Source organism: Oreochromis niloticus, linkage group LG9 (genome assembly GCF_001858045.2).
Source record: "Oreochromis niloticus isolate F11D_XX linkage group LG9, O_niloticus_UMD_NMBU, whole genome shotgun sequence".
In the NCBI taxonomy this organism is placed as follows: Eukaryota; Metazoa; Chordata; class Actinopteri; order Cichliformes; family Cichlidae; genus Oreochromis; species Oreochromis niloticus.
In genome coordinates, this window is record NC_031974.2 from 6480043 (window position 1) to 6505357 (window position 25315).

The window sequence follows — 25315 nt, forward strand, 5'->3', positions numbered from 1 at the left end:
AATTTCACTCTGATTGGTTGTAGAAATCTTGTGAGACGTGTTGTGCTACAAAGTGAGGGAACTCTCTCACTCACTTATACTTCAGGAGGAACTTTGTGACATTGGCTCTAATATTCTAAGCAGCCCTTTACTATGACAGGGCCAGAAAGTCATATTTGAAGGTTTGGGAGAAGGACCATGTTAAAGGTGGATTGGGGTTTATACACTTTGTTATGATACAGGTAAGGCTGTAAGAGCCTGTCCCGAATTCAAAATGTTGAGCAGTAGAACAAACCAACAGAGGCCCAGAAGAGTGCAGTCAAACAATGATTTTTATTAAACACACGCGCGGGAAGATGTCTGCTGCAACACATAAGCGTCGATCTTCACCCAAAAATACACTTCAGACTGCTTTTAATTCATCAGGGTTCTGCCCCTTCATGCGTTAACAAGAATATGACATGCATCAGTTACAGTAAATGGTCAATTAAAAAGCTAAAAACAGACAAAGAAGTTCCTTTTTCTATCACATTCTCCATACATGCAAATTGGTTTCAAGGCCAGATGGTCTGAACGATCACAAGTGGGAAAACTGTAGATAAAATAAAATAAAACCCACCATTCAATCCACAACATGATTAAAAACATTTTTCTCCAAAATCACCAAGAGCTGCACATTAACCAGCACAATATATTTTTATTCACTGTGCTTTCAAATATGAACACTGTTTACTTTCATCTGTTTCATTAGTTTTTGTTAACATCTTCCTGTGCATCACTTTACAGCAGACAGACTCATTAAAATGAGACTTTGTAGGAGTTCACTTCCTCTCATGTGTTCATCCACAGCAGCTGACTAAAGACTAAATTATATTTTTTATGTTCTTGACATATCTGTTAATTCAGTCGAAGTTGGTCTCTATTTTGAAATCAGGTGTCCGCGTATCTTACCGTAATACTTAGAATACAAAGGAAACACAAAACATGGTGGAGGCTGGGTTGACACCAGTAGCATGTTGAGCTAATGATTAGTTGGTGTTTTTCTCCAAACACTCTCTCACTCTTCTCTCAACGTGTTGACAATAAACTGTGAACAGACACCGAGGAGAGCAGCAGAAGACCTCATTCAGGAGCTAAACTCAACATGAACTGAACTCACAGTAAAGTTAGCTCGGTGCTTACCTTTAGATGAGCCCACAAACCGAGAGAAACTCCGTGATGAAGCTGGAACTCTTTCCAAACACAGGAAACAGATCAGGGAGCAGAGACCCACGTGGTTCACGCTGATCTCAGCTACGATCCAGGAGACAAGGGTGGGCAGATCGATGCAGATATCGATCCAAACGTTGGTTTAGTTTGTTTTATCATCCAAATTCACGATTTTACTCGCTTAGGATGAAACGGTAGCTCCGTCTGCGTAAACTGTGTCCAGCCTATGATCCCGGTGTTGTGCCAAAAAGTGATTGCCTGCCAAAAACTGATTTCCAATGTTTCCGTGTATTTTTTATGTGTAATATCTTTACGTGTGTTGGTAAATAGACTTCGGTGAACAGCTTTTACAAAGGGGTTATATATAGAATTAAAAAATTATCTGCTTTTTCAAGTATCCTTACAAGTCTGTGTTATTGTACTTACATTATAACCAATCCGGTCCTTTATCCCCACTTAAAATATTTTTACAAAACTATTGTAATATTTGCTGCCATTTCTTCTGTCCTCTTGGCCAACTTACTCTTACAAAAGACATTTTTAATGTTAATGACATTTTTATATAACCTTTATTTATGCAGTTAAAAAAGTCGCTGCCAAAAACTGATTGCGCCTTCTACCTTGTTACACAAACGTTGTTTGTGGCTCAGTATGACTTTGTGTCATCCATGAGGGATGCATTTGACATATGTTTCACATGTTATAGCCCAACAAGTTACTTACAGCAGTTTAAATACGAGCAATCAGTTTTTGGCAAATACCGGAAATCAGTTTTTGGCAGGCAATCACTTTTTGGCACAACACCGGAACAGACTTCTTCTTCTTTGTATTGTTTATTGGCGGTTGTCAAACAACAAAATGGTGCATTACCGCCACTAACTGGTGTGGAGTGGAACGTCGACACCCAAATCCTCCCAAATGTATACTCCCCCCCCTCCCCCACCACCACCACACACACACACACACACACACAAAACACATTAAGGATTATACATTAACTGTTTTCGGAACCATACTGAATTTCACCAGAGAAACACACACACACACACACACACACACACACACACACACACCTGTATCTTTTGCTCGTTTCCCCTCCTCTTCTTTTCTATTTTTTCTAAACTGAGCACCTGATGGCTTTGAACTTTTCTTGTCCATCTTACATTGGTTTTAATTTTGCACTCCAGTATGAACACAAATCCCCCAACTCGAGGATCGCCACAACATAACCTAATAGACCTACACCTTAGTTCACAGATTCACTTTGTGTATTTCTGGGATTTCACACAACCCAGGATTCAAATCATGAATACATAATGGGCTTGGATTTACATCATTATGAATGAAATGTGCTCTATTTGGAAGCAGCCCCCCCCTTTCGACGGGTTGTGTGTGAGACTTTAAATCATCAAACTGTAAATTATAAATTTTAAATTGTTATTGATCCCTTTACCCCTGGTCCTAAAGTGTATATTTATTTTCTTACTCTTCTTATATTTATTTTTTGTTTACTTGCACTGCTGTAACTGGAGCCTCGTCGTCTCGTCTCTCTATACACTGGACTGTATGTAGCGGAGATGACAATAAAGTTTATTTTGACTTCAGCAGCGAGCAGGCGCACCGAGGGCTCTCGCACTCAGTTTTCCCGTATAGAATTTCGAAAAAACATCGGTGCAAATTATAAGTCTGTATCATGATGGCTGGTGCTTTCGTGTTTGTTGTTTTGTTTTATTTTGCGAGTTGGTTATTAGATGCTGCTCCAGCCAGCCAGAGAATCCCCCGCCGCCCCGCCCTCTCCCTGTGCCACAAGCAGCAGGCGCACCTCGCAAACGGAGGGCGCCCTTACTCCCAGCAAATGGGCGATAGAAAACCGATCGGTGCCTATGCCATTCCCAATATGCGCTGGCTGATGTCGGGGCAGCATGAGTACGAGCAACTTTTTATTTTTATTTTTTTTGCCGCCCCCACCACGATGCCGCCCCGGGCAACCGCCCGTGTTGCCCGTATCAAAAACCGCTGCTGCTGATAACGTTCACTTCTTGAACCCTTTTGCAGTAAACTTACGTTTTGAACAGCGGGTGCGTCAACACTATCCCCCTATTCAACTTCTCAGCAACTCAAAGGTTTGACAGCCACCAATAGTAGTGTTCAAACCAGTATGTCCAAATCTTATTCCAGATATGACCACCTCCTCTCTCCTACTCCTTCCTGTGCTTCTCATTTCTCCTAACCTCCCTAAATTTTTATACAACCATCGTCCCCTCCTTTCTTCCTCCCACTGTTTTTGTCATGTTTCCTTTATTTCTTGCCTTATGATACTCTTCATTTCTGTCTGACAGAAGTTAATAGTCAGGTCAGTTAACCCATGTTTTGTGGCTTTCTTCACAACTCTGTCGTTTCATTTGCTCTGACTCCATAGTGAGCTGGAATCCATAAAAAGGCAACTGTAAATCCCATCATATGTATTTTGTAAAATGTTTGCTGAACCTCTGTTAGTACATCTGCTCTACTTTCTGAGTGGTGTTACGAAACAGTTTCACCCTGGTTCTTTTTTATTCCTCGAGGCATCCAGAGACGGCACCGGACTCAGTAGTCATTTCAAAAAACCTTTACCTTTAAAAACCTGTGTATGCATGAGCATGTGAGTGCCTGTGTGTGCACGTACCTGTGTGTATGTGTGAGTGCACGTGAGGGAGTGTCCGTGTAGGTGTGGGTGCGTCGTAACAGTCAAAGCACTGTGTGTGTGTCTGTATCTGTGACTTCCTGCCGGTCATAAAAGTAATCTCCTCACCCAAGCTACACCAAATTCCTTTAGACAACACACAAAACAGAGTTAACATATTACAAACACTGAGAACCCCACTCTGCATCCACTGGGCCATTGGCCTCTTGTTGTCTTACATTTACAGATAAGGTGGAGAGTCTCCTGCAAACCTACTTCTAAGTTTATAACAATTGTGACCGTTTATTAGATTCAGGTTAAAGCATCAGCATCCGCATCCTCCACTGTAGCTTCCTGTCTCCTTTTATGACAGGCAGACCCCTAGTGTCAATAAATTCCTTTCCCTCTACAAAATTACACACACTCTCAGGCCTATAGCTAAGCCAAACTAAAACACACAGACAAATCCTTTCCTATTGCTGTGATCTACACTCTCACCTAAGCAAATTTAACACATTATATTGTAATAATTGTTTTCTTGTATTCACAGTGGCTACACTGTAAACTGTCCATCATTGATCCTTTTCAGGGACCACAAATGCTACCCCGGTTTGACTGGCTGTATTCTTTGATGCATCTGTGTATATTTGTACATAATTATAATGCTGATCAATGTAAGTCTGTACTTCATGTGAGTTTAAATTAAATGCCCTATCCCCGTTCTTCTTTTCGTGTAATGTGAAATCTACTGTGGCATCAGTAGATTTGGCTCCAACAGATCTCAGGAACAACATTGGAGATCTCTGCCCAAGGAGCGCAGTCCTAGGGACAGCTAGGATGTGCAGGACCCTCAAGCTCCCAGGCCTCTGGTAGAGGACCTGAGATTGAAGGATAGACCACCCGCAGGAGCAAGAGGGGAATTTATAACGTTTTTGTTTGGTTCAGTTTTTAACATTTTTTAATTATTTGATAAGCTCAAACGATCCACACTCCAAGCCAGATGGTTGGTAACAGCAAAGCACCACATCCTTGTTTGCCAAACGCCAAAAAAAGATGATGATGGAGAAGAAGGGGGCGGAGCAAAGTGAGCTGCTCCAGGAGAGGAGGGCTGTGTCCAAATTCAGGGGAATGATGCTTCAATGCAGTATTTGTAGGCAATTATGTCACAGCGACGTAATGAAGGCTTTCCAAATTCATCCTCCAAATGTGGCAACAAATGCGTCCTACTTTTCCCCAGATTTGAAAGATTGGTCGGGTGTATCCTTTGTGGCCCACCATATCCCAGGATTCATTTCCAGTCATACAGGAGAATTTTTAGTACACTTTTAAATGCAATTATATGAAACTCTGGTGGTACTAATATACATTTTTATAGTGTTTGTGTTGTTAGGGTTTGGGCATCTGCATATGTTTACCTTTAAATTAATGTAATCTTTGTAAAAAGTGCCAAAAAACTAGCTTGTATGGTGTGTCTTGTGGTTTTCATGTATTGCCGCTTACATATGTCATTGATTTTATTTCCAGATTATCATAAACAGAATTCCAATGAGTTATATTGATATTGTTGCCGGATGCAGATGAAGTTCTTTTAGACTGTGCCATGTGTTGTGTTGTGTGTCACGTCACATGTGTATTCATACCTCCAGTGTAAGTTGAACCTCATTATTTGTCCAGCTCCTCCATATTTCTGTTGACCAACACTTTGGCTTGTTCCGGTGTTCCATTGAGTTTAATGAATACTTTACAGTTGGTGGTCCATGAATTCTGAATTTTTCCCTGTTTCTTCAAGTAGCGTGCTTTCCTGGCGATGTCCGCATTTCTTTTTTCTCCTGGCTCCTTTGAGTTTCTTTCCTTGTTTTAACAGTGCTGTTTTGTGTTTTCTGTTAGCAAATCTCACAATGATGGCTGGTTTGTCACTGTCATTTTTTCGGTTTAGAGGGTGGCAAGCCTCAATGTTGTTATAATTCACCTTCACACATTTGGACCGTAGAAGCTTGAAGCTCCATGGAGTTGACATCTTCCTCTCCTGGCCCTTCTACATTGTCAGCTGTGAACGCCCGGGCGTATGACCGGGGTTTGATGCGAAGCCCCGTGATGATGACATTGTTCATAATGATAATAATGGATTGGATTTATATAGCGCTTTTCAAGGCACCCAAAGCAATTTACAATTCCATTATTCATTCACTCTCACATTCACACACTGGTGTTGTAGCCACACCTGCCCTGGGGCAGACTGACAGAAGCGAGGCTCCCATATCACGCCATCCACCCCTCTGGCCAACACCAGTAGGCGGTAGGGTAAAGTGTCTTACCCATCGACCAGGACAGAGAGGCCGGGGATCGAACCAGCGACCTTCCAGTTACAGATGCGCATCCCAACCTCCTGCGCCACTGTTGCCCACAAGATCGTTCATCCGGGTGTACTGCTCCAGATCCGCCAGGTACGCCAGCCGCCGATCCTTCTCGGCGTTCTGTATGCGGAGAGCCTAAACTTCTGCCCTTTTTGTTTGTCCCTTTTGGTCGGCGAGTGGAGAATCACACAGGGTGGTCTGCAAAGAGAGCTTTAGGATGCTTCCTCCCACTGTCCACTGCATCATCCATCCACAGGGTTTGCAGGGCTGGCTCAATCGACGGCTGCCACACCACTAAGATGTTTTCAGAAATATGCAAGCAGGAGATGGTGGATGCTATGTTACTACTAGTATAATACTTGTAACTATACTTGTAACTATAATACTTGTGCCCCATTACTGAATGAAGTAATCAACAACTTGAAACCTGAAAGATGTACTCTGGATGCTGTTCCATCTCATTTACTGAAGGATGTTTTAACACTGTGGGTATGTGTTTGCCTTCAGTTGTAAGTAGCAGTCTAGCAGAGCGATTGTGGCTCAAGAGTTGGCAGTTTGTCTTGCAATCGGAAGGTTGCCGGTTCGAGCCTCGGCTCGGACAGTCTTGGTCGTTTTGTCCTTGGGCAAGACACTTCACCTGTTGCCTGCTGGTGGTGGTCAGAGGGCCCAGTGGCACCAGGATTCGGCAGCCTCGCTTCTGTCAGTGCGCCCCAAGGTGGCTGTGGTTACAATGTAGCTTGCCATCACCAGTGTGTGAATGGGTGGATGACTGAATGTAGTGTAAAGTGCTTTGGGGCCCTTAGGGACTGGTAAAGTGCTAATACAAATACAGGCCATTTTAAGTCTGTGTGTGTGTCTCTGCTGCCTTCAAACATTCTGTGGTGGAACCTATTCTTAAAAAGCAAAACCTGGATCCAGCAGTTTTATCCAAATACAGACCAATTTCTAAATTGACTTTGTTTTTGTTCTTCAGCTTTTTAGATAAAAATGGCATTAGTGCATTTTAGTCTGCACCACAACACTGAAAATGCTCTTTTAAAAGTTTATAATGACCTTTATACATTTATTGACTTTGAGATTCTGCCATTTTAAAACTATTTGGCCTCAGTTCTGCCTTTGATACCGTAGATCATCACCCTCTAAAAACCTCACTTTCTTGTGGGGTCCCCCAGGGGTCCATTCAGGGCCCAGTTCTCATTTCAATTTATATGCTCGCTGTGGGTTCAATTAAAAAAAAAAAGTGGCATCTATTCAATTGAATTGAATTCAGTTTTATTTATATAGCGCCAAACCACAACAAAAGTCACCTCAAGGTGCTTTATATTGTACAGTAGATCATACAATAATAGACATAGAGAAAAACCCAACAATCAATTCCCTTTTAGCAGGAAGAAACCTCCAGCAGAACCAGGCTCAGGGAGGGGCGGGACCATCTGCTGCAACCGGTTGGGGTGAGAGAAAGAAGACAGGATACAGACATGCTGTGGAAGAGAGACAGAGATCCCCGGCAGCCTACATCTATTGCAGCATAACTAAGGGAGGATTCAGGGTCACCTGGTCCAGCCCTAACTATATGCTTTTGCAAAAAGGAAAGTTTTAAGCCTAATCTTGAAAGTAGAGATAGTGTCTGTCTCCCGAATCCAAACTGGAAGCTGGTTCCACAGAAGAGGGGCCTGAAAAAATGCCAAAGAGAATGTTTCCCAGATTTTGTTTTAGAAAGAAAGTTTTGGAAAACTCCCACCGGGAGGAGGCCCCGGGGCAGACCCAGGACACGCTGGAGAGATTATATCTCTCGGCTGGCCTGGGAACGCCTTGGTATTCCCCGGATAAGCTGGAGGAGGTGGCTGGGGAGAGGGAGGTCTGGGCTTCTCTGCTTAGGCTGCTGCCCCCGCGACCCGGCCTCGGATAAAGCGGATGAAGATGGAAGAAGTTTTGGATAACAAATGGAGTTTCAGCTGCTCAAAATGTTTATTCAGTAAACTGAATGGAGGAAAACCCAGCCAACAACACATGGCAGACCTGCCAGAGGAAAGAGTGGTTCCAGATCTACAACTGTTCAGAAACGTTGGTGTAGATTAATTTGTCCCACTTGATGTGAAAAGAGGGTGCAGTATTGTAAAACGGTATGTAGTAGCGTTCACTTTCATGACAAGCAGAGCCATGCACCTCGAAGGGCATTACTTTTTAGATACTGACAATGTTCCCTCTAAGCTGCGCGTGTGTGCAATTGCGCACTCCTGGCACGGTCTCTGCACACACAAAATCTGCGTTGCACACAAAAAAAATCTAACCTGAATTGAAATTAAAATTAATACTTTAACAATTCTGTTTTGTAGTGTTATTCAGTAAGTGACTGGCTGCTCCCGTATGTGAATAGAACGATGCCACCTTATTCCATAGTCCAGCCAATAATGCAGTCACATTCGTATATACGCAGCCCATCAACGTGGTTGACAGGCTATGACAGCGTCGTTATGTGCCAACACCGGTGTTTTAGCTAGCAAAGCGGCGTGGCTGATGTGGCGTGAAGCAACGTTAATGACAACGTGTACAACCATTGGAGATGTGAGCAGGACAGACGGAACAATTGACGGAAAAAGTGTGAACTTTATACCAGTTTTTAAATTGTGTTGATAGGCCACATAAAACCAGTTATGATAAAAATATATATGCGGTAAAAACGGCATTTTATAAGGAAAACACTCGAAAGCACTCTCCGCCTGTGAGCAAAAACAAAACCAACCCGCCCCCAGTTTAAAAGTAGTCTAACATAAATGTAAATGCTGTAATTTGATTATCTTAATAAACCATGTAACTTGGATGGATTCGATGCTGGCGTGACCACAGTGCACACGTCTGATGTCGCTCACAGTGGTCCAAGGGATCGCTCAGAGAGTTTGTGTGTTCGCTCAGACACATGAAAAATTAGATGGAACATTGGACACTGACTCACGCATTAATACACTATCACAAAGCTATCACAGGACACAAATGCCCTCCAAGCATTAACACCCAAGAGAGGACAGATGGTTTGAAAGAGGAGTGAAAGAAGCCATTTACGTCCACTGTGAGCGACCATCTTTGAACAGAGGCAGTGGTTTACGACACCAACTGTCTGCCATCTATAATCCAGTTTTGAGATCCCTTCCCAGACGCCTTAACGCCCACTCACATTCTGGGCCATCTGACCTCAGGAAATCACATGATAGGGTGGGGCCAGGTTTCACAATGAGCTCACCCGAAACCCTGGCTGATTAGGACCCACACCCACTTTCACACCTTGGCTCATGTGATTAGGTAGAGGATCATCAGGGGGTCCTTTGTCCCCCTTTGGGGGGGAAACTCCCACTAGGTTTAAATCTGGGACTCTCCACCACTGATCCTTAGAACTGAAGAAGCTTCTCGGATGAGAGGTGAAACGTCTTCAAGCAACTCAAGAAGTCCAGACGCTTTTCTTTCCAAGCTCCTTAGTCTACGATGACCTGGATGACTGAGAACCTTCACAGACAACACCCAACCATTTCCTCGTCATGAAGTGAAAACCAGCTCTCAATCCAGGACTTTTTGACAAAAAAAGAGTTTTACCTCAGTAGAAGGTGGAAACCAATCCAATACATTTCAGACTTGTTTAGAAATTTTGGATTTGAGAATATTTGCTATTGCTAAAAGAACGACAGAAATGGATAAAAAGGAAAAATTGTTTTGACCCTGGAGATGTTGTCATGGTTATGGACTCCACAAAACCTCGAGGGTCTTGGTTACTCTGAAAAATTATAAAAACCTTTCCAGATAAGAAAGGTCTGGTATGTGTAGTTTTCTTCACAAAAAACCAAACGTGATTGAAATACCTGTAACAAAAATATGTTTGTTTTGTTTTGTGAAGCTACAAACTGATGAACTAGATCACTGGTAGAATTATGTATAGATGAAACATGGTTTGCCCTCTTATGCATATTGTATTAATGTACCATGACTTATTATGGCTCCTTTAAGTTCGATAATTGCCATGTCGTCTGCCAGAGCGGGTGTGTCCCTGTCTTTATCACCACTAGAGGGTTGTATTTCATTTTATGTACTGGTTATAACCAGAGATGGGTTATAACCAGTATTGTAATCTGATTACTTTTTTCAAGTAAGAAGTAAAGGGATTACTATTGCAAAAACGGTAATTAGATTACTGTTACTTTCCCATATGCACGCTGCGTTACTGCGTTACTAAAACCGTGATTTTTTTTGCAAGAATGTCTCATGACAGTGACGTAAGCGAGTGCGACATTCGTGCCAAGAGCTGTATGCAGATCAACAATGGATAATATATCGAGTGCGGGAGAGAGTTTGAGCGTGCAGCGTTGTGCTGGAATGTGCAGAAAATAAGTTTAAGTGTTAAACAAATTTCTTCCTGTCAGAGAATGTTGCATATAATTAAATTTTTGCTTGATGCATAAAGTTAAAAGATTAAAACTAATAAAACAAATTTTTAAAAGAGACTCTTCCATTTGATTACATTTTGTATTCTGCCCCTCTGTTGTTGTTTTATTGGGTTTCTTTGGCTGGGGCATTTCTCAGTTTTCCCACCAGTGGGCAGTATTAGCCCTTGAGTTTTGTGGCTTCTTCTTTGGTTGTTTGGTGTGCGCTACACTGCCCCCTTTGGTGATGTGTTGTAAGCAGCAGAAAAAGTTCACACAGGCAGTGGGAGAAAACGCATGGAGCAGAAAACAACCTGCACAACTTTGAGCCCAGTTTACGTCGTTGGGGAGTTTGTTGAACCATAATCTGTAAGTAAGCACTGTCTAGCGTTATTTTCTGTAAGATTTGTTACTTTCATGTTACTTAAAAGCTTATTTGAACGTGTAAAGAAAGATGTTTATGGTGAATGTAAAGCATAAGAAAAGCTATGTTGCTAACTTGTTTTTAGTTACAAAATATGTAAATACTGATGCTTACATATTATTTTACTGTATCTTCACAGTCTTACAAATTAAAAGATGAAAAAACGGTCTTCAGTTAAAGACAAAAGACAAAGCGATGTGTCCTGTCGTTCCTGGAACCATCTCCTCTTATATTAAGCTCGCTGCATAGGGTGAATAGCCATACATTCACCTGAGGGCAGCAGATTTTGTATGACGGATTATACAGAAAAAGTAGAATTGGGCTGAAAGATCTATTGCTTTATTACCTATTCAGGTTGTAAATGATGTTTTTAAAAAGTAACTAAGAAACTAAGTAATTAATTACTTTTGAAAATAAGTAATCAGTAAAGTTACAGGTTTACTTTTTTGGGGAAGTAATCAGTAATTAGTTACTGATTACTTTTTTTGAAGTGACCTGACCAACACTGTTCATAACACAAACAACGTGAACAAAATAACATTTGCGGAACACGTGGAAAATACATTAAATAAAAACTTGATAACATGAAAACAGATTTCTTCATCCAACTGCTGGAACAAAGCAAACCACTCGACATGTACACTGAAGCAGAACAGTTTAGAAACCTTAAAATGGAACTAGGGAACCATTTTCATTCATAGCTGCCTCATCAGATCTTTACAGGAGATTCCACATGAACTCTGTGGAGCCTGATCTCAAGGGTTTGAAGTCTGACCCTGAAACCAGAAGAGGATCGTTCTGTCTCTTCAGATTCACTGTGATGGGAGTGATTTCAGCCCTGAGTGATCACGCTGATGTTTGCACAGCGCAGATAATGAAGTGAATGTTTTTGCACATTGGTAACAGTGAAACAGTTTATTAGTAACGTGGGATCGTTTGTGTGTGGAGTATGAACTGAGATTCCTGAAGCTCTTGTCACACTGGTCACAGCTGTAGTTTCCTTCCATGTGTGTACGTTCATGCTTGTTACGACTACTTGAATGTGAGAAGCTTTTGTCACAGTGTCTGCACTTGTATGGTTTCTCTCGTGTGTGGACTTGTTTGTGTCTTTTAAGCTGACGTGCAGTGGTGAAGGATGACCCACATTGATCACAGACGTGCTTTTTGACCCCACTGTGAATCAGTTCATGTTGTTTTAAGTTACATGATGTGGAGAAGCTTCTCCCACATTCTTTGCAGTATTTCCGTTCGTCTACAGTGTGTTTACGTTGATGTACTTTTAGGGTGTGTTTTCGAGTGAAAGTTTTTCCACAAAGGTCACAATGAAACTCTTTCCCACCACCACAGTGTTGACAGGGTTGAGACCTGGATCCATCTGTGTCGCTCTGCTTCTAAACAAAGACACAAAGACAGTGTAAGTCAGTCCTTCAACATTTTTATCCTGAACGTCGCCTGAAATAAAGAGCATCTCTGCAGACGTCCAATTACATTTTACCGTTTCAGTTAACACACTCAGTTTACTGGGCTGCAATAACTACAATACTACCACCATAATACTACAGTTATACTTATTTCATGTTACAGTAACATCTGACTTAAAAAATGCATGCACACTAAAAAAAATTAGTGCGCATGCGCCAACCAGCATGGAGCCTGTTAAAGTTGCAGCAAGGTCAGCAATGTTGTGGGGATGGAGCTGGACTCTCTCAGGGTGGTGTCGGAGAGGTGAATGTTATCCAGGATAAAGACAATGTTGGATAATTCCTCCCACCAACTCCATGACATGCTGGCTAACCACAGGAGAATGTTCAGTGAGAGACTGAGATTACCAAAAAGCGCCATCTCCCTGTACAACTCTTCCACCTAAAAAACTGTATACTGCTATTGTGACACCTTTTTTGCACATGCTCTTCTTTCTCATTGGGATATTTATTAGTAGGTGACTTATATATATATATATGTATATACTGTGCTATTTCTTACTTCTTGTATTGTCTGTTTTTGTTACTCTTTGGACTGGAGCACTGTAACCAACATAATTTCCCCTAGGGATCAATGAAATATTCTTATTCTGATCATACTGCATTAAGAACACTGTAACTGTGCAGTTATAACACTCAGCTGACTGAGACAAGAAAAACACTACTACCCCCATGACACTGCAATTATAATATTAAATAAGTATTTTTAAAACTAATGTCTATAAGCACTAAAACTATAAATATGCATTGATACTACAGTTACAACACTACAATAACATTACGTAATGATACAACTTTGTTAACCATAAGAGAAGATTACTGAATGATTTGGTTTTGTACTTATTTTCATTTGCGTGTTATTTTATTCCATGTACACCTGACAGAGGAATGAGCTGCTGCAAACAAAAGGCCATTTATGCAGAATAATAACAATATCATGATATACCAGGAAACTGCCTGAACATTAAATAACACCATCATATTAATTTTCCACCACTCTTAGTTTTCATGATCGTGTAAACAAAAATCATAACTGAAATGAAAATCTGAATAATCACTCAGAGCTGCTTTTCCATGCAGTAGAATTGCTAACATGCTAACACAGTTTAATGAGCAGAGTTGTTCCAAACAGTCAGGCTAAAAGGACAAGATAAAAATACTAGAAAGCGAAAATTTCAGAAGAAATTTTAAGTGTGCCTATGCCGCTGCTAATCAGTGTAGTTTGCCATTCATGCGGCTGCTTAGGGCAAAACTCAGAAGAGCAGCCATTCTCCACCATGAACTATGGTAAAAACAAACACCGCTCACGCTTCACAGATAACAGGTTACAGTTTTGTGTAAAGATGAAGTTACTTCGTACAGCGCCGATTTGCAGACGCTGTGCACACAGGTTCATGAGCAGAAGTCCCATTGTACCACGGCAGACCCGACAATGTTTGCATGAACACGCTTTGAAGCATTACGTTATGGACCACTTTTCACACATGGTTGGTTTACCCACACAGCCGGCTGTAGCTTTTCAACTCACAGCCCGACACACACCCAAAAAACAGCCGAGAGAGCACAGACTACGCCCGAGAGGCGTGATTGCAGATGCCACTCAGGTGGGTCCACCTCCCCTGCAGCGGCACTGCAGACCACGCCCCGTCACACACATCAAACACGTAAAATAAATATTTATGCACTTTTGCATTCACTTTTTGTTTTTTGTTATTTTTACACAGTGTTCTGAATGATGAACAATGGTCTACAGCCAATCTTGTGTATTATTATACAAACTTTCGTTGTAAGATTCAGACTATTTAATAAAAGCTAAATATTTTATATGAGAGTAAGAAAGAAAAGTATATCTTTGTGTCCACCTTTCTCTGTTAATGCCCTACCTGGCCCCCCGGCAAAAGCTTTGGTAGATCCGCCCCTGCACAGTTACCAGCTGTCAGCTACACAAAAAAGGAGCTTGGTCTTTATTTGTCTCTCAGAAACAGTTCATAACTTCCCTTCAACTCATTCATGTCACCTAAAGGGTAAACCTGTTTCTCCATCACCTGTTCAGCTCTGATGATTCAGTAAGGACATCTGGTTTGGACCAGCCATTTTTACAGCTGTGGCTCCAGCAAACATCAGCTGATACTAGAAATTAAAAGCAAATGAATTCTAACAACAGCTGATCAAGCTTAAACGTGCTGCTGTTGTTTAGCGCGATAAACAAACAAGAGCGAAAAGCCGATCATTGATCAGTTTCATGATTGAAGTTGCAACAGGCAGAGAATGACAGGGGAGGCTTCGTAACGACAGAATAAATCATAATATTTTCTCTGAATGTGGGACGATTCCGTTTGTACGGCAACTCTACGAACTAACCCTTATGAATAAAATAAAGTCCAACGTCAGTAACTTAGCGCGCACACAGCTGTATATAAACTCCCGTCGTGCTAGCTAGCACGCAGTACGATTGTAAGAAGTCAGCACAACGAAAATAAACTACACCTAAACTCGGTTTATATGTGACCCAAATAGAGTGCAGTTCATAACTTCTTACCTGAAATTCAGTTCACACTCCTTTCCCTGATCCACGATTGACCTACGCGTTAGCAACCACCGGTCGATCGGCGGTCGCCTCGCCGCCTCGTATGTCTCGTTCGCGGCATGTCCTTTCTGTCATACACCGGTGGATAGCTGCCCTCTATTGTAGCTCCGCGTTATAGCACCACCAAACAACTCAGTTATTTTTTCCACATCCAGCTGTAACTCCGATTCTGTGTGAGCATTTGCGAGAGACCGGGGAGGTGAAACGAGAGAGAGAGTCCCCTCGCTGTCCATTTGCAGCCAAGTGCGGCAGCTAGCTAGGTAGCCGGCTAGCTGTCAGGCAGGACCGACGTCGTCAGAGCACTGTTGCTAATATGGGATGTCTTGATAAAACAAGCAGATATTTGAAGTTTACACACCTACATTCTCGCCTGAAAATATCTTAAAAGTTGATTTTGTGACCTAGAAACACTAATAAAAGACATATAAAACGAAGTGGTGTCCGCCATTGTTTACTCTGTAGAGGCGTGCTATGAATTGTGGGATATGGAGTTTTCGCCCAAGCATAGATCTTTTCGGCTGTACTACTCCGGGTATACCACTAGAGAGAGCCAACACACCACAAATGAAGTCTGTTTCTATGGGGCCAAAAGTAGAATCTTTCTCAGGAGCCTAGAAATTGGCCCAAATTTGCACTAAAATCAAAATATTTCAAAAACTATAAAAGTCATAAACACCAAAAGTCATACCATACTAGTCCAGCTCCAGCCGCACAAAATGATCTAACATATGTAACCCTATTGTCAAAACTGTGCGGCAGAGAAGCGCAGGAAAATTTTCACTAAAATATTAATATTTAAAAAACTATAAAAGTCATAAACACCAAAAGTCATAGCATACCATTCCAGATCCAGCCGCACAAAATGAGGTAACATATATGAAGCTTGTCTCAAAACTGCGGGGCGAGTTTCGCTGCAAAATTTCAGGCGGAAACTGAAGAATAACTAGAAAAATTTGCATTTCCTGCGAAAATGCTGTGTGGATGCCTTAACGCTGAAGCTGTCTGCTGAAAAGCTGAAAAAGATGAAAAGTTGTATGGTGGTGAAAAAAAAAATGTCGCCCTGAGCTGGATTCGAACCTGGCCTGGCCAGGCTCAAGGCAGCTATTCATCTCACTGTGCTAAACTCACTCTCACAAGGACAGAGATGGAGAGACTGACAATTATGTTGGAATGAGCAGAAGCTGCTGAGAATTGTGCTAATAAGAGGTAAAAGGGCTGAAAATTTTGCAGAAAAGAGGTGAATGAGCAGAATTTCTGCTGAAAAGAGGCAGAACAACCTGGTTCTGCTCAAATTCACCAATCAGAGGTACTGCCTCTGTCTGCTTCATCAGGCTGTGTACTTGTCTGTATTTCTGCCATGGAGTGTTAAGAAGAATCTGAGGTCCATATTAGAAAAACTGCTAAAATGGGGTGAAAAAAATGACAATTTTGCTGAAAAGGGGTGAAGAAGCTAAAGTATACCAAATCAAAGTATTTGTGCCAAAACATAGTATTTCTGCCATATTGTGGTATTTGTGCCACAAAAGTTACTACATTACAACATGAATACGGATTAAAGATGAAAGAAACTGGTAACAAATTCCTCCACTACAAACTAGTCTGATACCACTTCTTTGCAGTGTTCACGTTTACTAAGGCACTACCCAAAAGGCGCCACAAGAGGGCACTCCAACACAAGAGATGACCTATGTACACTGATGCACTTAGTAACAGTCAGCCTCCTACTTAGCTATTACGTAATACAGCGATATTACAGTGTACAAATTCACATAAATTTGCAGGGGGAACAAACAAAGCAGGAACAAGCCCAAAACAATAAAATAACTGGGCTGCCATAGCTATCGCTAACTAGCACATACGCTAAAGGTAACTAAAACCAATACCAACCAATGTTTTTGCAGAAACACTGTAATTTCACTCAAATACTATGAAATAGCAGTAATACTATGATTTGGCAGAAATACTATGTTTCAGTACAAATACTATGACAAAGCAGAAATACTATGACTTAGAAGTAATACTATAACAAAAGGGATTCCTCAAAATTACTATGAAATTGCAGTAATTCTATGATTTGGCAGAAATACTATACTTTGTACAAATACAGTGCTTTGGTATAAATACTATATTTTGATTTGAATACTATGATTTGGCACGAGTAGTATGATTTAGTACGAATACTACGAATTGGCAGAAATACTGTGACTTAGTAGTAATACTATAACATAACAGATATACTGTGATGTTGCAGACATAGTATGTTTTTGCACTACTCATTTGTAGTGAAAAAAAACATGTGGACCAAGGTGGGATTGAACCCACGACCTTTGAGCTGCAGAGCCGTGTCATTACTGATTGCGCCACCTGGAAAGGGGGCAGGCGTCCAAAACACAGAGACTTGAGGAGTCAGAATTAGATCGCGGTGAGAGTCGAAAAACGCCGTTTTTTGGTGTTACAAAACGTCGTGTAACTCAAAAACTAGGAGGGCTAGCAGCATAATTCTTGTACTGGGTGAATCAGCGGACTTTGGTGTACTTTGACTGCGATTTTCATAGCTCTTTGTACCGCCGTCGCGGAGATATGACAAGAGAAGAAACGGCTTCATTTCCAGAGTTTGAAGACTGAGAGAAGGACAGATTTCCACCCCTCAAACAAACGTAATTCATTGCTCAATGGTAAGATAATTGTAAAAACTGCTTCCACTCTGAGTGTCAGCAGTGTCTGAAGATATATTGGCACAAGCCTCATGTCCTAACTTTGCTTTGTTTAAGAGATATGACGATTTGAAAATGCCTCCCGTTACAGAATTTCAGCTCTGAATTTCAAAACCTCCCCATAGACTTTGAATGGGGAGTTGTCAGACCTTGTGTCACTTCAAGGCAAATTGCGAAAAAATGGTAAATCTCACAATAAAGATAGTGACATTGTCTGAAAGCCAGCAAAAATACCTACGTTTTGATGTATAATTTGTGGGGGTTGAGTGGAAATTGAGCGAGTAGCGAGAAGTTGTTCGGACATGAAGAGAAAATTCAGAACAGACCAGCGCTCACTGTGAGTTAATTGCATAGCAACCATAGCAACGCATGTATTTTCTGAAAAATCACAGTTTTGGAACTGAAAACTTAAAGAGGTATAGAATTAAAACGGTAGAAGATCTGAAAAAGCTGAATCACACAGGAATAGCCCAATAATCTGAGAACATTTTAAAGTTTGAATGGAGTTTCTGGGTGAAAGTATGAGGAAGTAGTTACGTTTCAAAAACAAGCAAGTTTTAGCAGAATTGTGGAAGTTTTCCCATTCATTTCAATGGGACAAATTAAAGGAAAAAAGTGTAATATTTTAAAAAGTATAATAGTAATAAACACCAAAAGTCATAGCACACATTAGCAGAAATAGCAGAACAGATTAGAGTTCGAACGGTGAAAATCGGCTGAAAACTGAGGGAGTAGTTAATCGGCAAAGAACGGAGCAACTAGAGGAATAATAAAGATAAAGAATAAAGAGAAACAGGAAAACAATAGTGTGGATGCCATGAGGCATCCACACAATAAAGAATGAAGAGAAACAGGAAAACAATAGTGTGGATGCCTTGAGGCATCCAAACAATAATAATAAGAATAACTAGAAAATTTGCATTTCCTGCGAAAATGCTGTGTGGATGCCTTAACGCTGAAGCTGTCTGCTGAAAAGCTGAAAAAGATGAAAAGTTGCAAAAAGTTGTATGGTGGTGAAAAAAACAAATGTCCCAGGATTTGAACCTGGCCCTCCCAGTCTAAAGGCAGCTACTCATCTCACTGAACCAAACACATTCACACGAAGAAGAGGTGGAGAGACTGACAATTCTGCTGAAATGAGCAGAAGCTGCTGAGATTTGTGGTAATAACAGGTGAAAAGGCAGAAAATTTTGCAGAAGAGGTGAATAAGCAGAATTTGGGCTGAAAAGAAGTGAAAATTCTGCTGAAAAGAGTTCAATCAGCAGAATTTCTACTGAAAAGAGTTCTGCAGAACTCTTTTCAGAATTCTGCAGAAAAGAGGTTTTTGCTGAAAACAGCAGAAAAAGCTGGGATTTGTGCTGAAAAGTGGTGAAAAAACTGAAATATTTTACTGAAAAGGGGTGAAAACGCTGAAATTGAGTTAAAAAAGTTTAACTGTTAACTGAAAGAAATGTTGCCATAAGAGGGATTTGAACCCAGGCCTCCCAGTCTGAGAACGGATGCTCATCTCACTGAGCTAAAACACAGGTCATCCCGGCAAGGAAAATCAGTGACGCCACTGATGATATGGCAGAAATGGGCAAAAAATATTGCAAAAAAAATTCAATCTCTCAAAAAGTATAGAAGTTATGAGCACCAAAAGTCATAGCAGGCGAAAATGCTGTGTGGATGCCTTAACGCTGAAGCTGTCTGCTGAAAAGCTGAAAAAGATGAAAAGTTGCAAAAAGTTGTACGGTGGTGAAAAAGAAAATGTTGCCATGAGCAGGATTCGAACCTGGCCCTCCCAGTCTCAAGGAAGCTTGTCATCTCACTGAGCCAAAGTCACTCTCAAAAAGAAGAGGTGGAGAGATGGACAATTCTGCTAAAATGAGCAGAAGCTGCTGAGAATTGTGCTGATAAGAGGAGAAAAGGCTGAAAATTTTGCAGAAAAGAGGTGAATCAGCAGAATTTCTGCTGAAAAGAGGTTTCTGCTGAAATCACCTGAAAAAGATGGGATTTGTGCTGAAAAGGGGTGAAGAATGAGCAGTATTTCTGCAGAAAAGATGGAAAGAAGCAGAACATTGTGCTGAAAAGAGGTGAATGAGCAGAATTTCTGCTGAAAAGAGGGTTTTTGTTCTGAAAACAGCAGAAAAAACTGAAAATTTTGCTGAAAGGGGGTGAAGATGCTCAAATTTGTGTTGAAAACAGTTAAAAAAAAGTTTAACTGTGAACTGAATAAACTGTTGCCATAAGTGGGATTTGAACCCGGGCCTCCCAGTCTTAGAACGGCTGCTCATCTCACTGAGCTAAAACACAGCTCAGCCCGGCGAGCAGAAATAAGTGACCACATTGATAATGTGTTCCATTCATTTCAATGGGCAAAATATTGCAAAAAATATTCAATATCTCAAAAAGTATAGAAGTTATGAGCACCAAAAGTCATAGCACACATTAGCAGAAAGAGCAGAATTTTTTAGAGTTTGAACGGAGAAAATCGGCTGAAAACTGAGGGAGTAGTTAAACGGCAAAGAACGGAGCAACTAGAAGAATAAAGATAAAGAATAAAGAGAAACAGGAAAACAATAGTGTGGATGCCTTGAGGCATCCACACAATAAATCCGAGGAATAGTAATAAGTGTGCCTCTTGGCATAGGCACACTTAATAATAATAATAATAAATCCGACGAATAGTAATAAGTGTGCCTCTTGGCATAGGCACACTTAATAATAATAAATCCGACGAATAGTAATAAGTGTGCCTCTTGGCATAGGCACACTTAATAATAATAAATCCGAGGAATAGTAATAAGTGTGCCTCTTGGCATAGGCACACTTAATAATAAATCCGAGGAATAGTAATAAGTGTGCCTCTTGGCATAGGCACACTTAATAAATCCGAGGAATAGTAATAAGTGTGCCTCTTGGCATAGGCACACTTAATAATAAATCCGACGAATAGTAATAAGTGTGCCTCTTGGCATAGGAACACTTAATAAATACATACCTCACAGTAACTGCACTTGTAGAGTCTCTTTCTGGTGTGGATCTGTTGGTGTTCTTTCAGGTAATGTGGAGCTTTAAAAGTCTTCTCACACAGGTCACATTTATAAGGTCTCTCCTCAGTGTGGGTAAACATGTGGTATTGTAACTTTGCGTCTGTTGTAAAATGTTTGCCACACTGTTCACAGCAGTACACATCATGTCCAGTGTGAATGCGTAGGTGTATATTTCGGCTCTGTTTCAGGCTGAAAGTTTTTCCACAAATCTCACAGCTGTATGCTTTAATTCCAGAGTGAATAACTAGATGACTCTTTAAGTGGCAACTGCGACTAAAAGCTCTGCCACACTGATCACAGCTGTACGCTTTAACTCCACTGTGGATGAGTTTGTGTCTTCTTAGGGATTGCTTCCAAGAAAAGGTCTTTTCACACAAATCACAGCTCAACGGTCTCTCTCCAGTGTGGATGTTCTGATGCTGTTTTAGTGAATCCTTCCCAGTAAAATCCTTCCCACACTCGTCACAGGTGTATTTTTTCTCTCTCTTTCTTCTGTGAAGTTTGTCGGCCTCCTGAGAGCGCTGACTTCTCGCTCCATGTTGGTCCTGCAGTGACAGAGATACAAACAGAGGCAGTGAGTGAAATGTAGTCGTGGAAAAGACACAATATTCAGGAAAAATAATTAATGACTGTTCAAACACTCTAAAATCATGCCCATCCTGCTTGTACAGAAATATTAATACTAGCATGCTAACACACTCAAAATAGTAACTTTTATTAACTTATAATAAGTTTTTATATTTCCTGGGTTTTTTTTTTGTTTTTTTTTTTTTTTTTTTTTTTTTTTTTACACACACACACACACACACACACACACACACACAGGGATGCAAAAGTTTGGGCAACCTTGTTAATAGTCATTATTTTACTGTATAAATCGTTGGTTGTTACAATAAGAAATGTCAGTTAAATATATCATATAGGAGACACACACAGTGATATTTGAGAAGTGAAATGAAGTTTACTGGATTTCCAGAAAGTGTGCAATAATTGTTTTATCAACATCAGGCAGGTGTACAAGTTTGGGCACCACAAACAAAGAAATGAAATCAATATTTAGTAGATCCACCATTTGCAGAAATTACAGCCTCTAAACGCTTCCTGTAGGTTCCAATGAGAGTCTGGATTGTGGTTGAATGTATTTTGGACCATTCCTCTTTACAGAACATCTCTAGTTCATTCAGGTTTGATGGCTTCCGAGCATGGACAGTTCTCTTTAACTCACACCACAGATTTTCAATAATATTCAGGTCTGGGGACTGAGATTGCCGTTCCAGAACGTTGTACTTGTTCCTCTGCATGAATGCCTTAGTGGATTTTGAGCAGTGTTTCGGGTCTTTGTCTTGTTGAAAGATCCAGCCCTGGCGCAGCTTCAGCTTTGTCATTGATTCCTGGACATTGGTCTCCAGAATCTGCTGATAGTGAGTGGAATCCATGTGTCCCTCAACTTTGACAAGATTCCCAATCCCTGCACTGGCCACACAGCCCCAAAGCATGATGGAACCACCACCATATGTTACTGTAGATAGCAGGTGTTTTTCTTGGAATGCTGTGTTCTTTTTCCTCCATGCATAACGCCCCTTGTTGTGCCCAAATAACTCAATTTTAATTTCATCAGTCCAAAGCACCTTATTCCAGAATGAAGCTGGCTTGTCCAAATGTGCTTTAGCAAACCTCAAGCGGCTCTGTTTGTGCTGTGGGCGGAGAAAAGGCTTCCTCTGCATCACTCTCGCATACAGCATCTCCTTGTGTAAAGTGCGCCAAATGGTTGAATGATGCACAGTGACTCCATCTGCTGCAAGATGATGTTGTAGGTCTTTGGAGCTGGTCTGTGGGTTGACTCTGACTGTTCTCACCATTCGTTTCAGTCATTATGCAAATGTACTGTTTATAAGATTGGGGAAACCTGAAGTCAGCTGAGACTGAAGAAGTCACTTGGATGAGTGACGAAACGTTTCTCCGACAAAACGCTACGTCCAGATGAACAGAATCAACTTTTGGAGATTTACTTACCTGGATGACTGAACATGCATCAAGACTGAGCTTGTATTGAAAAAGGGTTCATTACTCAAAGCTTTTCAACACAGTCCTCTTTGGTGACATCTGCTGGCCAAAATTATGAAGAGCAGCTTGAATCTACAAACGCTAATAAAGCGCATCATTATAATTGCCCACTCTATAGAGCTCAGCTGAGAGCTTCTATTTAATATCATGTGACAGTTCTGTCTGATATCGGGATACTGTTGTGGTGCTTTGACCATAAAATTTTTTTCATGACCCCAAAAATTTATGTACATTTGATTATTAATAATTTTGATGAATAAACCTTCCTTATTTAAATATGTGCTGTGGTCTCTCTTTGCTTGTGACGTCTTGATGTTTGTAAACATAATAGTCCAAAAAATCAACATAATATATAATAAAATACAACACAGTCATATAACAGGTTGGGAGTATGAGAGTTTTAGACGTGACTGATTATTTGGTGAAACTGTGATATTTTCCTCACCTTCTGTGTTGAGCTCATTGTTTCCTCTGTAGTGACTCAGCTGAGTCCAGATGGCTGAAAATGTTCCTCTGCTGCTCCGTCAGACTCTTCTCCTCCTGCTGATCAGCTGGGACACAAAACAGATCTTTGTTAGGCTCCACACTACACTGAAGAGTCAAAGTGTCTCATATGTTCATCTGACAACACAAAGTACAAATTTCACTCTGATTGGTTGTAGAAATCTTGTGAGACGTGTTGTGCTGCAAAGTGAGGTAACTCTCTCACTCTCACTCAGCCTGAACAGCTCCTCCTGTGGTTTCCACAAACAGGGACAGACCTGTTACTCCCCCACCCCACACTTTCAACACCTTCAGCCCCCCAGTCCCACCTCCTCCACCATTCCTAAAAGTTTGGTTCTGTGCAGCCATTCCCCAACTCTCTGTGAACGGTACTGTCCCGATTCTTTGATGTTGGGCTGAGAACAAAAAAACATTACTCAGATCTTGTCCAGTCAACAACAATTATTTATTAAGCATATATGTGGGAGATGTACACGACACCACCCTCAGCGTAGTCCAGTAGATTTCAAAGAGGAAGCACTTCGATATACAGTTTTATATGTCAGGGTTCACGCCCCTTCACGCGTAAGCAGATAACATAACATGCGCCAGTGACGGTGAGTGACAGCTGTCTGCAACTACTTTTATAGTATTGATGTTTGTTCCTCACTAACGGTTTCAACACTCTCTCACCTCCATCTGTTTCCTGTTTCTCGTTGTGAGGCCCCATGATCGTATATGACACATCCTGTTCTAATCTGCGCAGGCAAGTATGCAGTTACAAGCAAAACACTACTTTAAATGTCTTCCAGTTTAAACCTTCTATCGCCTTTTGATTAATATGGCACTTATTGAAATATTGCAACATTTATATTTCCCACAGTACTGATGGTCATTGATCAGTGGTTTCAGTGCTTTACTTCCTGCTTTGACTGCAGCTGTGTTTGACACAGGAAGACATTATTACATTCTTCATGATTATACTTTATTCTTTTTGGGGGAAGTGCAGCTTTAAACCTTCACATGATTCAAGTCAAGCCAAAAAAAATCAATCTGAATGATCACAAGTGGGAAAAACTTCTGTAGACAAAATAAATAAAACCCAACATTCAATCCACAACATGATTAAAAACATTTTTCTCCCAAATCACCAAGAGCTGCACATTAACCAGCACAATATATTTTTATTCTCTGTGCTTTCAAATATGAACACTGTTTACTTTCATCTCTGTTTCATTAGTTTTTGTTAACATCTTCCTGTGCATCACTTTACAGCAGCCAGACTCATTAAAATGAGACTTTGTAGGAGTTCACTTCCTCTCATGTGTTCATCCACAGCAGCTGACTAAAGACTAAATAATATTTTTTATGTTCTTAACATATCTGTTAATTCAGTCGAAGCTGGTCTTTAGTTTGAAATCAGGTGTCCGCGTATCCTGCCGTAATACTTACAATACAAAGGAAACACAAAACATGGTGGAGGCTGACTTGACTTTAATTCTCAAACTGGAGGCTGGGTTGACACCAGTAGCATGTTGAGCTAATGATTAGTTGGTGTTTTTCTCCAAACACTCTCTCACTCTTCTCTCAACGTGTTGACAATAAACTGTGAACAGACACCGAGGAGAGCAGCAGAAGACCTCATTCAGGAGCTAAACTCAACATGAACTGAACTCACAGTAAAGTTAGCTCGGTGCTTACCTTTAGATGAGCCCACAAACCGAGAGAAACTCCGTGATGAAGCTGGAACTCTTTCCAAACACAGGAAACAGATCAGGGAGCAGAGACCCACGTGGTTCACGCTGATCTCAGCTACGATCCAGGAAACAAGGGTGGGCAGATCGATGCAGATATCGATCCAAACGTTGGTTTAGTTGTTTTTTTTTATTATCCAAATTCAGTATTTTACTCGCTTTG

General features: G+C 40.9%; 1 protein-coding gene and 2 long non-coding RNA genes across 3 annotated transcripts; all 3 read right to left on the reverse strand.

The window, feature by feature from the left end:
* Positions 1 to 292: 292 nt before the first annotated feature.
* On the reverse strand, positions 293 to 1222 carry LOC112847829 (uncharacterized). Its single transcript, XR_003221630.1, has 2 exons — positions 1162 to 1222; positions 293 to 1066 (listed from the first exon to the last, which is right to left on the reverse strand). It is a non-coding gene; the product is annotated as an uncharacterized LOC112847829 (long non-coding RNA).
* Positions 1223 to 4672: 3450 nt separating this feature from the next.
* Positions 4673 to 23381, reverse strand: LOC112847947 (zinc finger protein 93). Its single transcript, XM_025910592.1, has 4 exons — positions 23361 to 23381; positions 20800 to 21396; positions 11930 to 12425; positions 4673 to 4728 (listed from the first exon to the last, which is right to left on the reverse strand). The coding sequence occupies exons 1-4, from the start codon at positions 23376 to 23378 to the stop codon at positions 4673 to 4675; spliced, it is 1167 nt and encodes a 388-aa protein (XP_025766377.1). The 5' UTR covers positions 23379 to 23381.
* A 466-nt stretch (positions 23382 to 23847) lies between these two features.
* LOC112847831 (uncharacterized) lies at positions 23848 to 25160 on the reverse strand. Its single transcript, XR_003221632.1, has 2 exons — positions 25100 to 25160; positions 23848 to 25004 (listed from the first exon to the last, which is right to left on the reverse strand). It is a non-coding gene; the product is annotated as an uncharacterized LOC112847831 (long non-coding RNA).
* Positions 25161 to 25315: the final 155 nt, after the last annotated feature.